Source organism: Haliotis rufescens, unplaced genomic scaffold (genome assembly GCF_023055435.1).
Source record: "Haliotis rufescens isolate VD_foot unplaced genomic scaffold, xgHalRufe1.0.p SCAF_11, whole genome shotgun sequence".
In the NCBI taxonomy this organism is placed as follows: domain Eukaryota; kingdom Metazoa; phylum Mollusca; class Gastropoda; order Lepetellida; family Haliotidae; genus Haliotis; species Haliotis rufescens.
The window spans coordinates 14,653,305-14,673,823 of record NW_025963791.1 but is presented as its reverse complement, the minus strand read 5'-3'; the positions used below and the strand labels follow the sequence as shown (position 1 = coordinate 14,673,823).

General features: G+C 40.6%; 1 protein-coding gene across 1 annotated transcript in view; it reads left to right on the top strand.

The window, feature by feature from the left end:
* Positions 1 to 13,166, top strand: part of LOC124110629 (phosphatidate cytidylyltransferase, photoreceptor-specific-like) — a 30,328-nt gene extending 17,162 nt beyond the window's left edge. The window contains exons 6-11 of the mRNA XM_046469938.2: positions 247 to 329; positions 2,033 to 2,189; positions 2,658 to 2,810; positions 5,541 to 5,675; positions 6,195 to 6,298; positions 8,183 to 13,166. Of these exons, the coding sequence (XP_046325894.1) occupies positions 247 to 329; positions 2,033 to 2,189; positions 2,658 to 2,810; positions 5,541 to 5,675; positions 6,195 to 6,298; positions 8,183 to 8,312 (762 nt within the window). The 3' untranslated portion in view covers positions 8,313 to 13,166. The remainder of the gene's footprint in view (positions 1 to 246; positions 330 to 2,032; positions 2,190 to 2,657; positions 2,811 to 5,540; positions 5,676 to 6,194; positions 6,299 to 8,182) is intronic.
* Positions 13,167 to 20,519: the final 7,353 nt, after the last annotated feature.

The following is a 20,519-nucleotide window of genomic DNA, read 5'->3' as shown; positions in this document are numbered from 1 at the left end:
TTGAATGCTATGAAGTGAACGCTGCTAATACAAGTCAATGCTGCAGTTACGTGTATTGTGTTTTGTTTTATCCAAGATGGCGGAAGTTTCTGAGCAAAAACGGATATAACGAACTGATTTCTCCGGTCCCTTGTAGTTCGTTATATCCATGTTTTACTGTATTACTATTGTTAATGGCCCAGTCAGGTGACTATCAATGACCACAGTTATGGATAGGTCAATGTCGTGTGTTTGTTGTTGTTTCAGTTCGGCTGGACCCACGTGACGCTGCTGATTGTAGTCACCCAGTCCCACCTCATCATCCAGAACGTATTTGAAGGCCTTGTATGGTAGGTGCACACTGTTGTCCCCATGGGAACTTTGGCTTACCATTAGTCCCAAGCAGCCATTGCTGGTATATGAGGTGACTTAAAGGATCAATTCGTCAGGCTTGGTGGTTGTTTAATGTGTTTGTGCATAATATCTCTGTCTAACATCGTATAGTAGTTCCGTAGTGTCCTTGTCCGTTTAACAACTTGGAATGTTCAAGGACAATATGTAACTACCATACAATGTTAGACTGACAAGGATAGTGTCCTTGTTTAACATTGTCAGTTTAATCTTGAAATGTCGAGTCTGGGGCGGTCAGGTCCTGTAGCGTATTTGATTGCCTGTCATTGTATCCCAAAATTGTGGATCATTGCTTGTAATATCAATCACTGGATTGTTTTCATTACTAATGGGTGGGGGTGGGGGCAATCATTGCTCATGCTTGTGCTCATGCTCATGCTCGTGATATCAATCACTGGATATTGTCGTCTAAGGCGCCGCGATTCGCTGTGCAGAGTTGCGTCACTTGGGCACGCCAGAAACCTATTATTGTGGGTTTAAATCCCGGTTCGCCCCAATTATGTTTCTAGGTTTGTCAGCACCATAACCGTGCTTGTAGGTTTCACCGAAGGGGTTAATGTCTGAGACCTGCATCATTTCAGGCTTTCCTCCCGCATTAAGCTGACACGCAGTAATATAATTGGAATAATGTTAAAAGCGGTGTTAAACCCAACTCACACACTCACTCATTACTTACAAGGTGCCATCATATACAGTAACAAACTGACAATATAACAAATATATTTTTTAGTCCTGCCCATTTGCTGTATATATGCTGTTTATGTGCTAATAACGAGCTGAAATTTATGGTCCCTTTGAATTCGTTATGACCGTAGGGGGCACGGGTGGCCCAGTCGTCTAAGGCACCGCGATTCGCTGTGCAGAGTTGCGTCACTTGGGCACGCCAGAAACCTATGATTGTGGGTTTAAATCCCGGTTTGCCCCAATTATGTTTCTAGGTTTGTCAGCACCATAACCATGCTTGTAGGTTTCACCGAAGGGGTTAATGTCTGAGACCTGCATCACTTCGGGCTTTCCTCCCACATTAAGCTGACACGCAGTAATATAATTGGAATAATGTTAAAAGCGGTGTTAAACCCAACTCACACACTCACTCATTACTTACAAGGTGCCATCATATACAGTAACAAACTGACAATATAACAAATATATTTTTTAGTCCTGCCCATTTGCTGTATATATGCTGTTTATGTGCTAACAACGAGCTAAAATTTGTGGTCCCTTTGAATTCGTTATGACCATAGGGGGCACGGGTGGCCCAGTCGTCTAAGGCGCCGCGATTCGCTGTGCAGAGTTGCGTCCCTTGGGCACGCCAGAAATCTATGATTGTGGGTTCGAATTCCGGTTCGCCCCAATTATGTTTCTAGGTTTGTCAGCACCATACCCGTGCCCGTGGGTTTCACCGAAGTGGTTTATGTCTGTGACCTGCATCACTTGGGGCTTTCCTCCCACATTAAGCTGACACGCCGCGATATAACTGGAATACTGTTAAAAGCGGCGTTAAACCAAACTGACTCACTCACTCACGTTATGACCATAGTTTACTGTAGCTGGTATATTGCTGAGTGACATGTTAATAATTGTTAACTATTAATTGTTGTGTTTTTGACGTGACTTTATGCTTGTACTGCTTTCTCCCTAGGCTGCTCGTCCCTGTGTCGATGATCATCTGCAACGATATCATGGCCTACATGTTCGGGTTTTTCTTTGGAAAAACTCCTCTCATTAAACTGTCGCCCAAGAAGACATGGGAGGGCTTCATAGGTGGCGCTCTCTCCACCATCATTTTCGGCATCATTGTGAGTGTTTGCGCACAAGTTATAGCATATTGAAAATGATTAGGAGTGTGTGTGGCAGTCTCATTGGTTGAACAACGGGATTCAGTGGGATTCATAGTGTTTTACTTGCATTACTGGTTATTATGGGCTGTAGTGATACTGTTATGCAGACAGATTTAGCGTTTTATTTCGTAAGGTGGTTGAGAGGAAATAGCAGACCGTGTTTATGGCACAAATGACATATTTCTGAATAAAGTAGAATGCAAGCTGAGATGTGAGATTTGACCAACAATACTTATTTAGAGAATGTTTTGTATGACACTAGTCAATCCGAGTAGTATCGATGTCCGCTTTTGATGGTTTACTTTTCTGTGATTTATTGCCATCGGGTCACAGTTTCACAACACAATTCAGTCAAACATTCACACTAATATTAAGGACACCGCATGTGTGTTGATCATGTTCATGACCAAAGTTCCTTCACTCCAGTTGTCATATGGACTGGTGCAGTTTGACTTCTTCGTGTGCCCCATCCACTACGACGATGTGAAGGGGGCGCTGTCGATGGAGTGCGAGAGGAATCCTGTCTTCAGGGTCACCGAGTACAACCTGCCAGAAACCATCCAAGGACTCTTTGCACTGGTAGGGCCAAGATGTCTCAATGTTCCGCTTTCATTTTCAATAGTGAGAGAGTGGCTGAGTTGGGTTTAACGCCGCTTTTAACATTATTATCCCCCACCCCAACAAGGTTGGCGGGGGCAATTGAAGTGGGTTCCACCCGCCGTCCGTGTATGTGTGTGTGTGTGCATAACTAAGAAACCATTAAATATTTCTCTACGAAACTTTGCATGTCTATCAGACTCATGCTGAACTGGTGCCTTTTGCTATTTAGGAATTGTAAAAAAAAAAAAATTTATGTTTCCATGGCAACAAGTTGGACTTAGGTTCAGGGTAGAGTTTGGTTCCAGAGCATAACTCAAACCCCTTTCAATACTTTCTAACAAAACTTTGCATGTTTACCAGGCACATACTGAACTGGTGCCTTTTGATATTTAGCACTTTATTTTTACGTTTCCATGGCAACAAGTTGGATTTAAGTTTTGATATAGGGTGGGTCCACATATTGAGTATAACAAATAAACTGTTAAATATTTCCTTGCCAAAGATTGCATGTCTGTATATAAAGCACATACTGAACTGGTGCCATTTGCTATTAAGGAGTTTTAGAAATGTTTATTTTAGAATTTCCATTGCAGCTATTTTGACATGGGCTAAAAGAAATGGTGGGTCAGTTACCTGGTTTGGGACCATAACGTGTTAAGATGGGCTGGGGATACAGATGACTTCGTCGATTATAGGCTTGTTCCAGTTATATTGTGGGAGGAAAGCCAGAAGTGATGGAGGGTCTCAGACAGTCTCAGACGGTGAACCTACGAGCAAGGGTATGGTGCTGACAAATCTAGAAACATAATTGGGGCGAACTGGGATATGAACCCGGAATCCTAGGTTTTTGACGTGCCAAAGGGACGTAACTCTGCACAGCAAATCGCAGCGCCTTAGACGACTGGGCCACCAATGCCCCCCCATTTTCAAATGTAAATAATCGAGTGTGGACCAGGCAATCCAGTGATTAATATTATGAGCATCCATCCACACAATTGGGATCGATGACATGCATCAACCAAGTCAGCGAGCCTGACCAACCCAATCCCGTTAGTCACCTTTTACGACAAGGATAGTCACCTTTTACGGCAAGCATGGGTAGCTGAAGACCTATTCTACCCCGGAATCTTCACGGGGTCGCCTAGCCTCGTGGTTAAAGTGTTCATTTGTCATGCCGAAGTCCCGGGTTTGATTCCCGACATGGGTACAATGTGTGAAGCCCATTTCTGGTGTCCCCCCAGCTGTGATATTGCTAGAATATTGCTAAAAGCGGAGTAAGACCGTGCTCACTCACTCATTATTTTACAAGTGTACACCTTACACTTATTCACAGGTGGTTCAGTCGTGTAAAGTGCAGCATTCCACTGGGTACAGTTTCTTCCCTTGGGCAAGCCAGAATTTTAAGATCGAGGGTAGAATCCCATTTCGCATCGATTATGTTTCTAGGTTTGTCAGCACCATGCCTGTGCTTGTGGTTCTCACTAAAGTGGTAAATGTCTAAGACCTGCATCACTTTGGGCTTTCCTCCCACATTAACCAAACACGTGTGATAGAACTGTAATACTGTTCAAAGCGGCATTAAACCCAACTCACTCACTCCTTACATGAGGCTTGCACATTGACAGTTGCCAGATGCCAGGCTTGTGTAAATGTATTGAAGCAATACTAGACATCAGAAGAAAAATACTGGTCTATCTGATATAGAAGAATCGTGTAATGTACACAGTGGGATATCCCATAATTATTACTGCTTCCGTAGTTAGCATTGACTTCAGTGAGACCTCTGTATAAGACCGGTGTTATGTTTGCAATCTCAATGAAGAAATGCCCAGCTCTTTGGTCAGGCGACATTTGGTACCTGAGTACCTATGGTGGAAGAAACTTCTGGCATCTGAGGCCATACATTTAGATCTCAATTTAATTCCACATTCCGTTGTCTCAAGAGGAGCGGGGGGCACGGGTGGCCCAGTCGTCTAAGGCACCGCGATTCGCTGTGCAGAGTTGCGTCCCTTGGACACGCCAGAAACCTATGATTGTGGGTTCGAATCCTGGTTCGCTCCAATTATGTTTCTAGGTTTGTCGGCACCATACCTGTGCTCGTGGGTTTCACCGAAGTGGTAAACGTCTGAGACCTGCATCACTTCGGGCTTTCCTCCCACATTAAGCTGACACGCCACGATATAACTGGAATACTGTTAAAAGCGGCGTTAAACCCAACTCACTCACTCAAGAGGAGTGGGAAGACTGAGATGTGTGTTGTAAAACTCCGTGTTTTCTCCTGTAAATGGTACGATGGGATCGTGTGGTCAGGCTCACTGACTTGGTTGATGCATGTTATCATATCCCGGATCGATGCTCACGATGTCAATCACTGGATTGTCTGGTCCAGACTTGATTATTTATAGACCACTGTCATATAGCTGGAATATTGCTGAGTGTGGGGTTAAACAACAAACAAATAAATTTATCTAAGATATCCCATTATTTCCAGTAGTTTACTTTTCTGTCCATGAAACATTGCTTCGTGCAACAGATCTTAAGATGTATTCTGAAGTATATTGTGAGAGCTGAGAATGGAAATCAAGTGGTCACTGATCAACTGACGGGGGTAATAATAATATCACGCCCTGTGCATTCACTTGAGTGGACTTGTTGTTTTTGTTGTTGTTGTTGCTATTATTATAAGTAAGACTGTAATATACTTTGAAGGCACGGATCCCATGGTCCAGCATCAAGATCTACCCCTTCATCCTCCATTCCACTGCACTTTCCATGTTCGCCTCCGTCATCGGGCCTTTCGGGGGATTCTTTGCCAGCGGCTTTAAGAGGGCTTTCAAAATCAAGGTGAGACATAGCAAATTTTGAAACATAACAAACTGTCCTTGCTGCTGCTGATTTGATTTTATCATAACAATAACCATGTATTTATCTATGACTCTTAACAGGTGCCCTTGGCAGGCAAATTTGGGGGAAATCATAATTTTGCTCAAAATTGGGGTTTTGGGGTGAATTGCTCTATTTGTTGTCATTCTGAAGTATTTTAACAATGAACTTTCATATTGTATTCAATGAAATAATGTTAGCCCTTGGTTTTGGATTCCTGGTTAGAATTGGTTGCCAACGACCTATTCATGTTGTAAGATCTAGTGTGCAGGCAGGCAGGCAGGCAGGCAGGCAGGACCAGCATCAGTTTCTTGTGGACTACCGGTACCATGTTTGCCATTAGGTAGATGAATCTCTTTTGTAGATGATATTTGCTGATTAGTTAAAATAAAAATTATTTTCTAACCCTGTAATTTCAGAAACTTAACATAAATGTTTGTGTCTGACTTGAAATGTTTACTGAGTATTTACTTTCTGCAGGACTTTGGTGACACGATCCCTGGTCATGGCGGCATCATGGACAGGTTCGACTGTCAGTTCCTTATGGCTACATTTGTTCACGTCTACCACTTCAGTTTTATCAGGTGAGTGGTCCTGGTCTGGTGTTAGATGTTGAGTTCTCCTTCACTGTCCATGTGGGGACACGAGGCGACAATTTGTTTGTTTGTTTGTTTGTTTATTTGTTATTGTTTAACACCGCACTCAGCAATATTCCAGCTATATGACAAATAATCAAATAATCTGTAAATAATCAAGTCTGGATCAGACTTTCCAGTGACTGACATCATGAGCATCGATCCACGCAATTGGGATACGATGACATGTATCAACTAAGTCACTGACCACCCGTCCCTTTAGTCGCCTCTTACGACAAGCAAAGTCGTCTTTTATGGCAGGCATGGGTTGCTGAAGACGTATTCTACCCCGGATCTTCACGGGTCTATGCGGGTCGTCAGAAGAGGGGACTTTGTGGATCTGGTGGTCAGCTCAGTTGATAACGTGTAATCATATCCATTGCTAGTAATATTAATCACTTTCATTGTCTGGTCCAGACTTGATTATTTAAAGGCACTCATCAGGTAGCTGGAATATTGCTGAGCATGCTGAGTGCAGTGTTAAACAACAAGGGAACATAATCTTATACACAATGAGTCCTACACATGCTGAGAGGGGACGAGGTGCTTTGCTGCAATTTTGTTGATGTTTTATCTGTTGTTTGAAATATTGGGTACATGTGTGTGAGTGATCAGGAGAGGAAGTGTTTGAAGGAGGGAGGGAGAGATGGCATGTTTATTTTGATGCTTTTATTCAGGTAATGAGGCCACCGGCCCATTATACACGTGCAGAGTATGATGGCATACAAATATGACAGAGCGCTGAATTATAAGATTTACAATGCAGTATTCAAACTGTTACTATTGGAGTTAATTATATGACACAGGTATTCCCTTGAAAATGGAATTACGTTTCTTAACAGCAAGAAATACATATTTTGCTAAATTGTTGCAAATACTTTGGTTAGTCAAGCTGAATAATAAGGACCTTTTCTCACGACTTGGAAACATGTGATAATAATTGGGTATGAGATTAGACCGCAGATCAAGACAGAACGGACACACCATACAAAAGTGGAACTCATCTTCGATAGCACTTACAACACAGAGGGGACAGAAACGTTCATGTCTTTGTATATTATGGTATCTGCCTGTTTCAACCATAAGACGATGATTGGATCCAAGAAAATTCAAGATATTAATTCGAAATAATGTTACATCAATTAATCGAATCCAGTTATATGAAAATTTATCCCTTACTGCAGAGAACAATTCAAGCTAAGAACAAGATTCACAATTATTGTGCAACACTTGATTTTCAATGTCTACGCTCTTTTGCCTAAACTGATGTAAGAATAAGTCAGATTTATAGTCAGCAATATTTTAAATATATTTCAGCCACTGACCTGTATCATGTTATACCTTCAACCACTGGTTTGACATGCACTGTTTCAATTGCTGCTCAATTTGTATACTGTGAGACTCTCATGTTAACAGAAATGGTCTGTGTGTGTGTGTCTGTCTGTCTTTGTCTGCCTGTGTGTCTGTGTGTCTTTATGTTTGTCTGTGTTTCTATGTCTGTGTCTCTGTCTCTATGTCTGTGTCTCTGTGTGTCTGTCTGTCTGTCTATCTCTGTGCGGTGTGTGTGTCTGTCTCTGTGTGTGTCTGTCTGTCTGTCCGTCTGTCTATCTCTGTCTGTCTGTCTGTCTGTGTGTCTGTCTGTCTGTCTGTGTCTGTTTGTGTTAATGCATGGTTACATTCCCAAGAGAGGTACCATGTGTGATGTTCGGTCTCTGTTTTCTCCATCTATTGATATTGAAAGACTATTGCTCAAAACAATATATATTCTCACTCACTCACTCACTGATTATTCCAGGCCTTGATACAGATGTGATGGAAGTGTCTGTGTTTCAGAATCCCTAACCCGCAGAAGTTGCTGCAGCATGTGTTGATGCTGAAGCCGCACGAGCAGCTGCAGGTGTTCAACTTGCTGCGGGATCGACTTGCGGAACGCGGAATCCTCAACGCCACACAGCTATTGTGATCCTAGCCTCACCATGTTGTTATTTATTGGTTCATAATATATACAAGTGTCTCATGAGTTGGATTTGGAGGAATTTACAAACACAACCTTTTTGTGAAGATTTATGTACTGGTAATTGATTTATATATCTTTAATAAATTGGATGATACGATTCTTGCGAAATGTAAATAAATGTCATCAAAATTCAATAAAGTTAGAAGAAAATATTAATTTAATCCAGTAAACATGATTTATCTGAGATTTAAATCCTCATGTAAGGTTGTAAGGATGCATCTGGGTGGTTTGTTCTGAGATCCCATCATTGAACACTTGTTTCATCAATCATAAAGTTTATTGTTGTTTTAGTATGGGATGAAAGTCGGTGAAAGAGTAGTTTTATGTGAAGAAAATTTATACAGAAATAGAATTTTTAACTAATGGTTGAAATCTCAATTGCAAACTGATGCTGTTTTCTTTCCTGAATTGTACATATTAGAAAATGTGGAAACAACTGGTTCTATTTCTGTATGAGTTAACGTATGTTAGATTTTATCACAACATGTCCATATTGAATGTTCTGGTATGGTTACGAGGGGGATTGTGTGTGGTGTTGTGACTGTCTAGGGAAATAGTAGCAGACAGGAGTAGATATGTGATTAATGTTGTAAAGGCAAAAGGCTTTCACACAGATAAATATTCTACTCAAAAGAAGTTAAAGAACATCTGTCTTATTCATATGACCATAGTTAATCTGTCATGGCCATGACATATTAACTATAGTCAGACGAATAAATTGGGTCTAACTTAACTTTTTTTGAGTAATATATGTAATATTTTCATAAATATCTACATAATGAATGCATGTATCACAAAGACAAATATCATGGCATTTATGATCTTCAAATATTGTTTGATTCCAACGAACAACTTTATTACACATTGTTGTGTATGTTGATTTTAGGGCAAGATAAAGTGATCAAATAATGGAACACATGGTCACTTGAACTATCACAAATAGGTCAGTGATTTTCTGTCAGATATGTGTTACCTTCAACCAAACCTACTACTTAGACTTATTGCTGTTATACCTTTGTAGTTTCCCAAGGAATGTGACATGTCTGGGGAATGTAGGGAAGCTCTTCATGTTGACGAGGCTATATTGTGATGGGGTCTGAGTTACTTCCCTTTGAATAAACTTCACACTGATAATATGGTGGGTTTGACGGTTAGTTTAAGATATTGCATTAATTAAATACAGGTGTAATACAAATTGTATCCTATTGACTTTGAAGGCATTCAGTATATCTTTGAGTGTTCGTGAAGAAGATCATGTAAGCGACTAGTTTATTCGACTTGCAGGCAAACTGGGTTTTGTGTTTTCTTGTGTACTAGCTCCTCTCCATCTTCCAGAGGATAAATCCAGATGCAAATTAAAGTGATTTGTGACCTCGTGATAAGTAAACATGATTAGGAGGTCTGGGATTAAGGAAAGTTCTTTCTTCAGAACGCTACATGATTTGATCAGACCAAATACAAGCAGAGAAGAAAGATGTTATTATCCTTTGTTTTCACCCATTGTCCTGTTTAGTTATGCCTTTTGATCATTTAACAGCCATGCAGAAGTAGGTGGTATAAATTGTCAACAGTTGAAATGAAATATGATTTGTGATCATGGTGATTTGGCATTCAATATTTTCGTTCAGTTGGCAAGATATTTTACTTGAAAAAAACTACTTTGCTTTTTGACTGAGTTTTGGAGAGTTGTCCCCCTTGTTCAGTTTCATTATCTCCCTTTCTTAGCAGTCATGGGGAACAGTTACTGCCAGCTGTGTGGCAATTCTTCGAACTGTCAGAAGATAAAACAATAACTAAATGCCAATTTGCTCCATTCAAATCGCTTCTGAGGGTGGCACAACCTCTGCAAGGAGGAATCACCTGAGACTGAAATTTTCGGTTTGCCAGGGCTATGGTAAAAGAAATTCCCAATCAGACATTTTGTACCGGTATCTCTTGAGACCAACAGTGGGTACCCGGGTAGGGTCGGGTAATAGGGTTGTGTGTACCCGGGTAGTAAATTTGGACTTGTCCCAGCCCTAATTGGAAACTACTGCATCTTCTTCAACTGCTGGTGGCAAGACTACATCAGCTCTGCTTTGCATGGCTTTCTTAGAAATGTAGATTCTACTGGCTCTATAAAGTTGTATTTATTTCAAATTTGGTTTTAAAAGTTCTTATGTTGTATCATCTGTGAAGCAACAATATGTAACACAAAATAAAATAACTTTGATCTTTGAAAAATGTAAGGAGGAACAACCCACATTATTCATGATAATGTTTAAAGGTATATTACCATGTTTGAAATTCTACAAATTACATTTTCGGTGAATTGAGTATTTTTGGAAAAATCTTTTACCAGCTTTGAGAAGGTTTTATGCAACCTTGTTATTGACAAACACATATTGCTTATCACCTGAAAGTGTTAGGTGCTAAAATAGTAACAAGGCCAAATTAGGAGGGTAGATTTTTAAAGTTATCGGATTGATTGCAAGGCAAGGTTTATCAAACCAATATTTCAGTTTCAGAAGTCATAAAGACATATGTGATATTCTTCAATTACTGAGATTTTGAGAATGTTTTTCATAGAATTTCATTAAATATATGTACTTCCCGTTAAACCAAACTGTAATTCATGTAATTCATGTTTTCCCCAAGTCTTCTGATGTAACCATAGTAACCTGCTTGCCTCTTTCTGGCTCCATCCTGCATTCATCTGTCATCAAGTGCACATTTCAGTCATCTGAAGATTTCTTATTTTATGAGTAAAATTACAATTATTTTTTCTTGCGTTTTATTTTTATTGTTCACATATTCAGCTTTTACAAGTTTCTTATTGTCTAATGTGATACGATGCCAGCTGGGCTCTTGAGAGTCCCCAGTAGCGGCAAACCACAGCCCCCTCAGAGAATGGGGAAGGGTTGTTGGAAGGCAAATAGAATGTGAAAATGGAATTAAATATTGTGTGCTAGCTTGTAATTTTTTGGTCATCAGTATTCATCAACTTTTCATTACTGATAAAAAATGAAGCAAAGTATAATTTCAGACATTTTGGCCAAATTTGGGAAAATATTCCAAGCAGCAGAGGTCTATGCGCACAGGTATCAAAACTGATATCGTGACTGTTCTCGCAAAATTCCTAGCAATTGTAACTCTAATGTTGCCAACAATTGTAAATTGCCTCAGCTATGCCCCAGTTATACGCGGATTTGCAGTATCTGATACTATTATTTGATAATGATAACAATTATCTCAGTAATTTGTCGTGATCCTGGTCTAGACTTAATAGCCAATAGACAAGCACACTGTCATGTTTGTTTGTAAACAAGGAAAGTAGTACCTACCTGACCTTTCTTATTTGCATATTTATCCTTAAATGATCCCAATAAATACTGTTTTTATTTGTTGGCTGTATCCTGCCAAGAAATCTACCCATTTTATAAGACAGGATATGTATATATAAAAGAATTATGAATATGCAACTGACTCACTTGATGAAACATTTAATCTTTCTCCATGGTTACTGATGCAGTTGCAGGATGCCAGTGAGTGACTTCATCAGACCCAGGCAACAATAAAGAAGCATTGGTTCAAGGCAACCCAAGATGCTCATGCTATCAACCACTGGTTTATCACCATTATATACAGGCTTCTGTGTAAAACTTGACTTACTCTCCGATGTCAGTACCAGAATTTGTATGAATAGGTCTTCAGTAACAAGGATAGCACAGCAAATTTTACCTCATTTTTTTTTATCATAGTACTGGCCTAGTTTGAGGAAACGGCAGTGAGAGTGGTGCTCTTGACTAGGAAGTAGTTACCTCAACTAAACAGCGGGACACATGCATTATACCGGACACCTATCCGCCATGTTTGTTTGATGCTTCTAATAAAGCCACATGCAACAGCATCACTTTTTGAAAAATAGGGCGATAAAGCTCAAAATAAGCAGAAAATGGCCCTGCTTGTATTTGTATGGTTTAATATGATTAAACCTTAGAATTGAATATCAAAGCTATGCATAAACGTCAAAAATTGGACATCAACATCGAAAAAGCACTTGAAAATAGAAGTTCAATCATGGCGTGCGATAACCTTATCAGTCACATCCCTGGAGCGAACACGTTATAGTTTGTATCTACTTTGGTAATTAAACATTTCATTTACTTACGAAAGCATTTAATTCAGGCCGTTGAGTAGGGGCCAAGCTCCCCAAACCCCTTGTTATCTAACAAGGGGACAAAATGGCATCTAAAAAAACGTTACTAAGGAATGAGCTCATGCACATCCCTTACCAAAATGGCGGAAGGTGTCCGGTATACTGCATTCTTCCCGAAACAGCCGTTTTTGTGCCCAGATGAAAATATCACTTAATCAAGTTTCATCAATGTAAAACAATGACCATTAAACACTACCCACTTAACCAGCCAGCTATTTGGTAGTGATGGCAACAGGGGAGATAACAATGTGAGAGAGAAATCACTGCCATTTTGTCATTCAATTTCGAAGGGAATCATCATTTGTGAATGCACATCTGTGTATATTTTAGGTTAAATTATACAAGTAATAACAAAACATGTTATATATTCATGAAAACACAATTCTCTTATTGATATAATCCGAACATCTACCATATTTGCTGTGTAAAGCGCCCTGCTCCAAAAAGCGCCACCAGACCAAGTTCTAGAGGAAAGTACTAATTCGACGTAATAAGCGCCCCGCTCTAATAAGCGCCCACGGCGATATTTGCTAATATATTGGCTAGGGAACAATCCCAGTTAGCACCCCTTCTGATTAATCAAGGTGCACAAGACTTATTTATTCGCGTATGATACGCACTCGTGTGTTATATGCAACTTGGCAATTAAATTCTGAAAAAATATATCTGTCATACATGAACATGAAATTTGTCTTTCAACTCTGTGTTTTTCCACCAAAATAATATTCTAATTAGAGCCCCCTATTTCTAATTTTGAGAGCGCCCTGGGCGCTTATTGCGTCGAATACAGTATATCTTTTGAGGGCCCTTACTAAGATCCAAGTTGTACCTGACATTCTGTATTTCTTGTTTGTATTACAGAACACAGTAGTGTAGAAGGGGTGTTCATGTGTCTTGTAACTGGTATCAGAACATTTTGAAAATAGTTTCATCGACATTTCATCTAAGCTTGTTCACTTCTGCTCTATCTATGAAAACAAACTTAGGCTGTGTATGGTTCGTCAATTGTCTTGGCTCTTAATACGGCAAATATGGTTGATGTTGGTTGTAAGTACCCTTCACTGCCGTGCAGTGTGTTAATGTACATGACTATTCTGAATAATGTACTTACTTGTCAATATGGGTCCACAAAAACAGCTTTTACTTGTAAAGGGAACAGTTTTGATAATCAGCTTTTAAGAACTATTTGTGTACTATTTATTTTCATTTGATTTATATGAATTGCACCCCTTCCCACTATTCTTTGGTGGGTTCGAATCCCGGTTCGCCCCGGTTATGTTTCTAGGTTTGTCAGCACCATACCCATTCTCGTGGGTTTCACCGAAGTGGTAAACATCTGAGACCTGCATCACTTCGGGCTCTCCTCCCACATTAAGCTGACACACCGTGATATAGCTGGAATACTGTTAAAAGCAGGGTTAAACCCAACTCACTCACTCACTCACTATTCTTTGATTTATTCATTTTTGTGTGTATTTGATGTTGATTAAAGCTTTCTTTTGGTGTTTTCTCTAACCACATATTTTCCATCTATTGATAGTTTTCTTATTTGCAAAACATTCAGAGCAGTTGTCATGTTTGTAGACCTATCCATTTCGTCAAGCCCAATCACTAGCACATTTAAACCAAAACAGCTAAGTGAGCATAATTATGAACATTAATGAAGACAGTCACTATACAACATCATACAGGTAAATATGGATTGTTTCTTCAGCTGAAGGGGGCAGTGGGGTAGCCTAGTAGCATTCACTTGTCGCGCCGAAGGCCCGGGTTTGATTCTTAGCATGGGTATAATGTGTGAAGCCCATTTTTGGTGTCCCCTGTTGTTGTATTGCAGGAATATTACTAAAAGGGTCGTAAAACTATACTCCCTCACTCACTCTGATGAATGTATGGGTTCTGTGTACGATTGGCTGTCATCATTTTTGGGTTTGGATGCCAGTAGTCAAGGCTTCAGTGAGAATAGGACACATGTGACTGCGGGGTCTCCCACATTAAGTCCTGTATTTGGTGTAGATCTATAACTCAAACATTCAATGTCAAATTCTGGTAGGTTTTTTGGGGGGGTTGTTTTGTGGTTCATATTTTTATTTTCTGGAGGTAATGGTATGTCTAACGGGTATAATTGAAGGTCACTTGTATGCGCCTGTGATGAATGTTTCACTGATATATCGGTTTGGTTTTGTGGAGGATGCTAATTTTCCCCTTTATTTCATGTCTACGTGAATGACAGTACTGTCACAGGGTCCATCCTTGGACAGGGCTGTGAAATGTTGATAGTGTCTGAGTGAACACAGAATATCTATATACCAGTGTTGGAGGCTGACATTTGTTTGCTCACTGATGTTTTATGACTTTGTTGCAAACCTTTTTTCACTTTTATATGAGTTTTCCAATGATGCTGTTACCACAGAGTTTTAATTTTGTTTTATGATGCAATTCTGGGATGTTTGTAATGAGATGTAAACTGTTTTAATGATTTTAATTCTGTTGAATCCATGGTTCTGAGTCTGACGTGAGATGGCTACATTGGACAAATGGATTTATTTGTTAAGGAGATTTTGTGGGTGAAGTCTGAATGTTACTAAATAGGAAATAAGTTGTTGATACACATAAGATAGTGTGACTTAAGTACAAATAAACTGCCAACATCTTCTAGTCATAATCCAAAGCTCATGTAATAGATGCCGATGACTTAATTTGTCTCGAATATGTGATTAGTTTTTGTGATTGTCATGTAGGGAAAAATTGCAATTGTTTGTGGGCATGTCAAGCGAATCATGATTATTATCTTTAAAGATTTTATGATTGACTGCTGACTATCTAAGACAACAGGTTAAAGGTCATGCTGACATGAATGTTTAAATATTCAATCATTGTTTGGTGATGTTTAGGGTAGATTAGTTTCATTGTTCTGTGTGATGATTGTGTTGTTCCTGTTTCAGTGGGCATATTGTACAGGTTGTGTCTGTTATTGTGCTGTGCTATACATGTACAATGTATTGTAGGAGCCTAAGTGTTATAAAGTGTTATCAAATGGGTGATACTAGTACTGGTAATTTTCTTTCTTAATATTTATCCATCTGCGGGGTCAATTAACATATGGATTAAACATGAGCAAAACTGCCACACTTTTCTCACAAAATGGACAAAAGTATCACTTTCTGGAAACTTTGCATACATATTTTCTGTGTGCATCACTTATGAGAATTGACCCTTGAAGATCCGGGGTAGAATAGATCTTCAGCAACCCATGCTTGCCGTAAAAAGTGACTATGCTTGTCGTAGGAGGCGACTAATGGGATCGGGTGGTCAGGCTCGCTGACTTGGTTGATGCATGCTTTTTGATGTCAATCACTGGACTGTCTGGTCCAGACTCAATTATTTACAGACCACGGTCATTTAGCTGGAATATTGCTGAGTGTGGCGTAAAACAACAAACAAACAAACAAAACAAAAACTTATGAGAATCTGTGGTTATGCAGCCTCCGACTTGGAGCTGTGTTTTATAGAAACCTATCTAATGTAGGTGCACTTTCGTAACAACAGTATAGGGTAGTCAGTCAGAATATTGCTCACAATGTCATTCACTGTATTGTCTGGTCCAGACAGGCTGCCATCATATAGCTGAGTCCAGAGTTAAACAACAAGCAAAATGAGAAGAACATAGCAGTAATTTTGAGATGTTTCTTCGTTCAAAACCTTCCATTACTTAAACATAAAATTCATGTTTCGATGGAGTGATCCCCAATTTTGTGCTTTCTTGAGAAATGATTGCTAGGCTTCCTAAAGATTGGCCATTATGTTTTATGCTGATCGTAATATTTATGCATAAAACCTATACAGCAAGTCATGCTTTGCTATGTTTTGTGAGTAAAATTAATGTGAACATTTTGCTCAGTTTTAATCAAAAGACAGAATTTCTTTTCTAGGTCTGTCTCCTCCATTTCTTTATAAGATAGCGAGTTTGCACTGTTACCATCTTGTTACTTTTGTAGTTTCCATTTAACAAGCACTCTATATTTCAAATAGTATACACCCATCATGGTAAAAATTCTCTGAATATTTATATGTCTAACCTCGGGAAACAATATACGCTTTAACAAATTTAAGAACTTTCCAATTTTACCAAAGAATTAACATACATCATGTCGAAAATTCAGCATATTTATTTTCTCAGATTTTTTTTCCAGCACTTTTGTGTATTTACATTCACTGATTGATGTTAACAGAGTCCATGGAGAAAGGAATTCTTATGTTGAAAAAACGGTAATATGATTGATAAGAATCTGTTTTCTACATACCTCAAATGTATGCTGGAACAATTAACCATAACGGTATTTTAAATGCATCCAAATTAAACAGTTTTAAAACTTGGTTGATGTCAGTTTCTTTTGTAACAACCGTTTACTACCTTTACGGTGGGACCAGCTGGTATGGCAGACAACCAGGTGTGTTTACTACCTGTACAGTGAGACCATCTCTTTAGATAGACAAGCAGATGTGTTTACTACCTGTACAGTGAGACCATCTCTTTAGACAGACAAGCAGGTGTGTTTACTACCTGTACAGTGAGACCATCTCTTTAGACAGACAAGCAGGTGTGTTTACTACCTGTACGGTGGGGTCAGCTGGGATGGCACACAAGCAGGTGTGTTTACAACCTGTATGGTGGGGTCAGCTGGGATGGCAGACAAGCAGGTGTGTTTACTACCTGTACGGTGGGACCATCTCTTTAGACAGACAAGCAGGTGTGTTTACTACCTGTACAGTGAGACCATCTCTTTAGATAGACAAGCAGATGTGTTTACTACCTGTATGGTGGGGTCAGCTGGGATGGCACACAAGCAGGTGTGTTAACTACCTGTACGGTGAAACCATCTCTTTAGACAGACAACCAGGTGTGTTTACTACCTGTACAGTGAGACCATCTCTTTAGATAGACAAGCAGATGTGTTTACTACCTGTACAGTGAGACCATCTCTTTAGATAGACAACCAGGTGTGTTTACTACCTGTACAGTGAGACCATCTCTTTAGACAGACAAGCAGATGTGTTTACTACCTGTATGGTGGGGTTAGCTGGGATGGCAGACAAGCAGATGTGTTTACTACCTGTACAGTGAGACCATCTCTTTAGACAGACAAGCAGGTGTGTTTACTACCTGTACAGTGAGACCATCTCTTTAGATAGACAAGCAGATGTGTTTACTACCTGTACAGTGAGACCATCTCTTTAGATAGACAACCAGGTGTGTTTACTACCTGTACAGTGAGACCATCTCTTTAGACAGACAAGCAGGTGTGTTTACTACCTGTACAGTGAGACCATCTCTTTAGATAGACAAGCAGATGTGTTTACTACCTGTACAGTGAGACCATCTCTTTAGATAGACAACCAGGTGTGTTTACTACCTGTACAGTGAGACCATCTCTTTAGACAGACAAGCAGATGTGTTTACTACCTGTATGGTGGGGTTAGCTGGGATGGCAGACAAGCAGATGTGTTTACTACCTGTACAGTGAGACCATCTCTTTAGACAGACAAGCAGGTGTGTTTACTACCTGTACAGTGAGACCATCTCTTTAGATAGACAAGCAGATGTGTTTACTACCTGTACGGCGGGGTCAGCTGGGATGGCAGACAAGCAGATGTGTTTAATACCTGTACAGTGAGACCATCTCTTTAGACAGACAACCAGGTGTGTTTACTACCTGTACAGTGAGACCATCTCTTTAGATAGACAAGCAGATGTGTTTACTACCTGTACGGTGGGGTCAGCTGGGATGGCACACAAGCAGGTGTGTTTACAACCTGTATGGTGGGGTTAGCTGGGATGGCAGACAAGCAGGTGTGTTTACTACCTGTACGGTGGGACCATCTCTTTAGACAGACAAGCAGGTGTGTTTACTACCTGTACAGTGAGACCATCTCTTTAGATAGACAAGCAGATGTGTTTACTACCTGTATGGTGGGGTCAGCTGGGATGGCACACAAGCAGGTGTGTTAACTACCTGTACGGTGAAACCATCTCTTTAGACAGACAAGCAGGTGTGTTTTCTACCTGTACGGTGGGACCACCTCTTTAGACAGACAAGCAGGTGTCTTTACTACCTGTACGGTGGGACCATCTCTTTAGACAGACAAGCAGGTGTGTTTACTACCTGTACGGTGGGACCATCTCTGTAGACAGACAAGCAGGTGTGTTAACTACCTGTACGACGAAACCATCTCTTTAGACAGACAAGCAGGTGTGTTTACTATCTGTACGGTGGGACCATCTCTTTAGACAGACAAGCAGGTGTGTTTACTACCTGTACGGTGGGATCATCTCTTTAGACAGACAAGCAGGTGTGTTTACTACCTGTACGGTGGGACCATCTCTTTAGACAGACAAGCAGGTGTGTTTACTACCTGTACGGTGGGACCATCTCTTTAGACAGACAAGCAGGTGTGTTTACTACCTGTACGGTGGGACCATCTCTTTAGACAGACAAGCAGGTGTGTTTACTCCCTGTACGGTGAGACCATCTCTTTAGACAGACAAGCAGGTGTGTTTACTACCTGTATGGTGGGACCATCTCTTTAGACAGACAAGCAGGTGTGTTTACTACCTGTACGGTGGGACCATCTCTTTAGACAGACAAGCAGGTGTGTTTACTACCTGTACGGTGGGACCATCTCTTTAGACAGACAAGCAGGTGTGTTTACTACCTGTACGGTGGGACCATCTCTTTAGACAGACAAGCAGGTGTGTTTACTACCTGTACGGTGGGACCATCTCTTTAGACAGACAAGCAGGTGTGTTTACTACCTGTACGGTGGGACCATCTCTTTAGACAGACAAGCAGGTGTGTTTACTACCTGTACGGTGGGACCATCTCTTTAGACAGACAAGCAGGTGTGTTTACTACCTGTACGGTGGGACCATCTCTTTAGACAGACAAGCAGGTGTGTTTACTACCTGTACGGTGGGGTCAGCTGGGATGGCACACAAGCAGGTGTGTTTACAACCTGTATTGTGGGGTCAGCTGGGATGGCAGACAAGCAGGTGTGTTTACTACCTGTACGGTGGGACCATCTCTTTAGACAGACAAGCAGGTGTGTTTACTACCTGTACAGTGAGACCATCTCTTTAGATAGACAAGCAGATGTGTTTACTACCTGTATGGTGGGGTCAGCTGGGATGGCACACAAGCAGGTGTGTTAACTACCTGTACGGTGAAACCATCTCTTTAGACAGACAACCAGGTGTGTTTACTACCTGTACAGTGAGACCATCTCTTTAGATAGACAAGCAGATGTGTTTACTACCTGTACAGTGAGACCATCTCTTTAGATAGACAACCAGGTGTGTTTACTACCTGTACAGTGAGACCATCTCTTTAGACAGACAAGCAGATGTGTTTACTACCTGTATGGTGGGGTTAGCTGGGATGGCAGACAAGCAGATGTGTTTACTACCTGTACAGTGAGACCATCTCTTTAGACAGACAAGCAGGTGTGTTTACTACCTATACAGTGAGACCATCTCTTTAGATAGACAAGCAGATGTGTTTACTACCTGTACGGTGGGGTCAGCTGGGATGGCAGACAAGCAGATGTGTTTACTACCTGTACAGTGAGACCATCTCTTTAGACAGACAAGCAGGTGTGTTTACTACCTGTACAGTGAGACCATCTCTTTAGATAGACAAGCAGATGTGTTTACTACCTGTACGGTGGGGTCAGCTGGGATGGCACACAAGCAGGTGTGTTTACAACCTGTATGGTGGGGTTAGCTGGGATGGCAGACAAGCAGGTGTGTTTACTACCTGTACGGTGGGACCATCTCTTTAGATAGACAAGCAGATGTGTTTACTACCTGTATGGTGGGGTCAGCTGGGATGGCACACAAGCAGGTGTGTTAACTACCTGTACGGTGAAACCATCTCTTTAGACAGACAAGCAGGTGT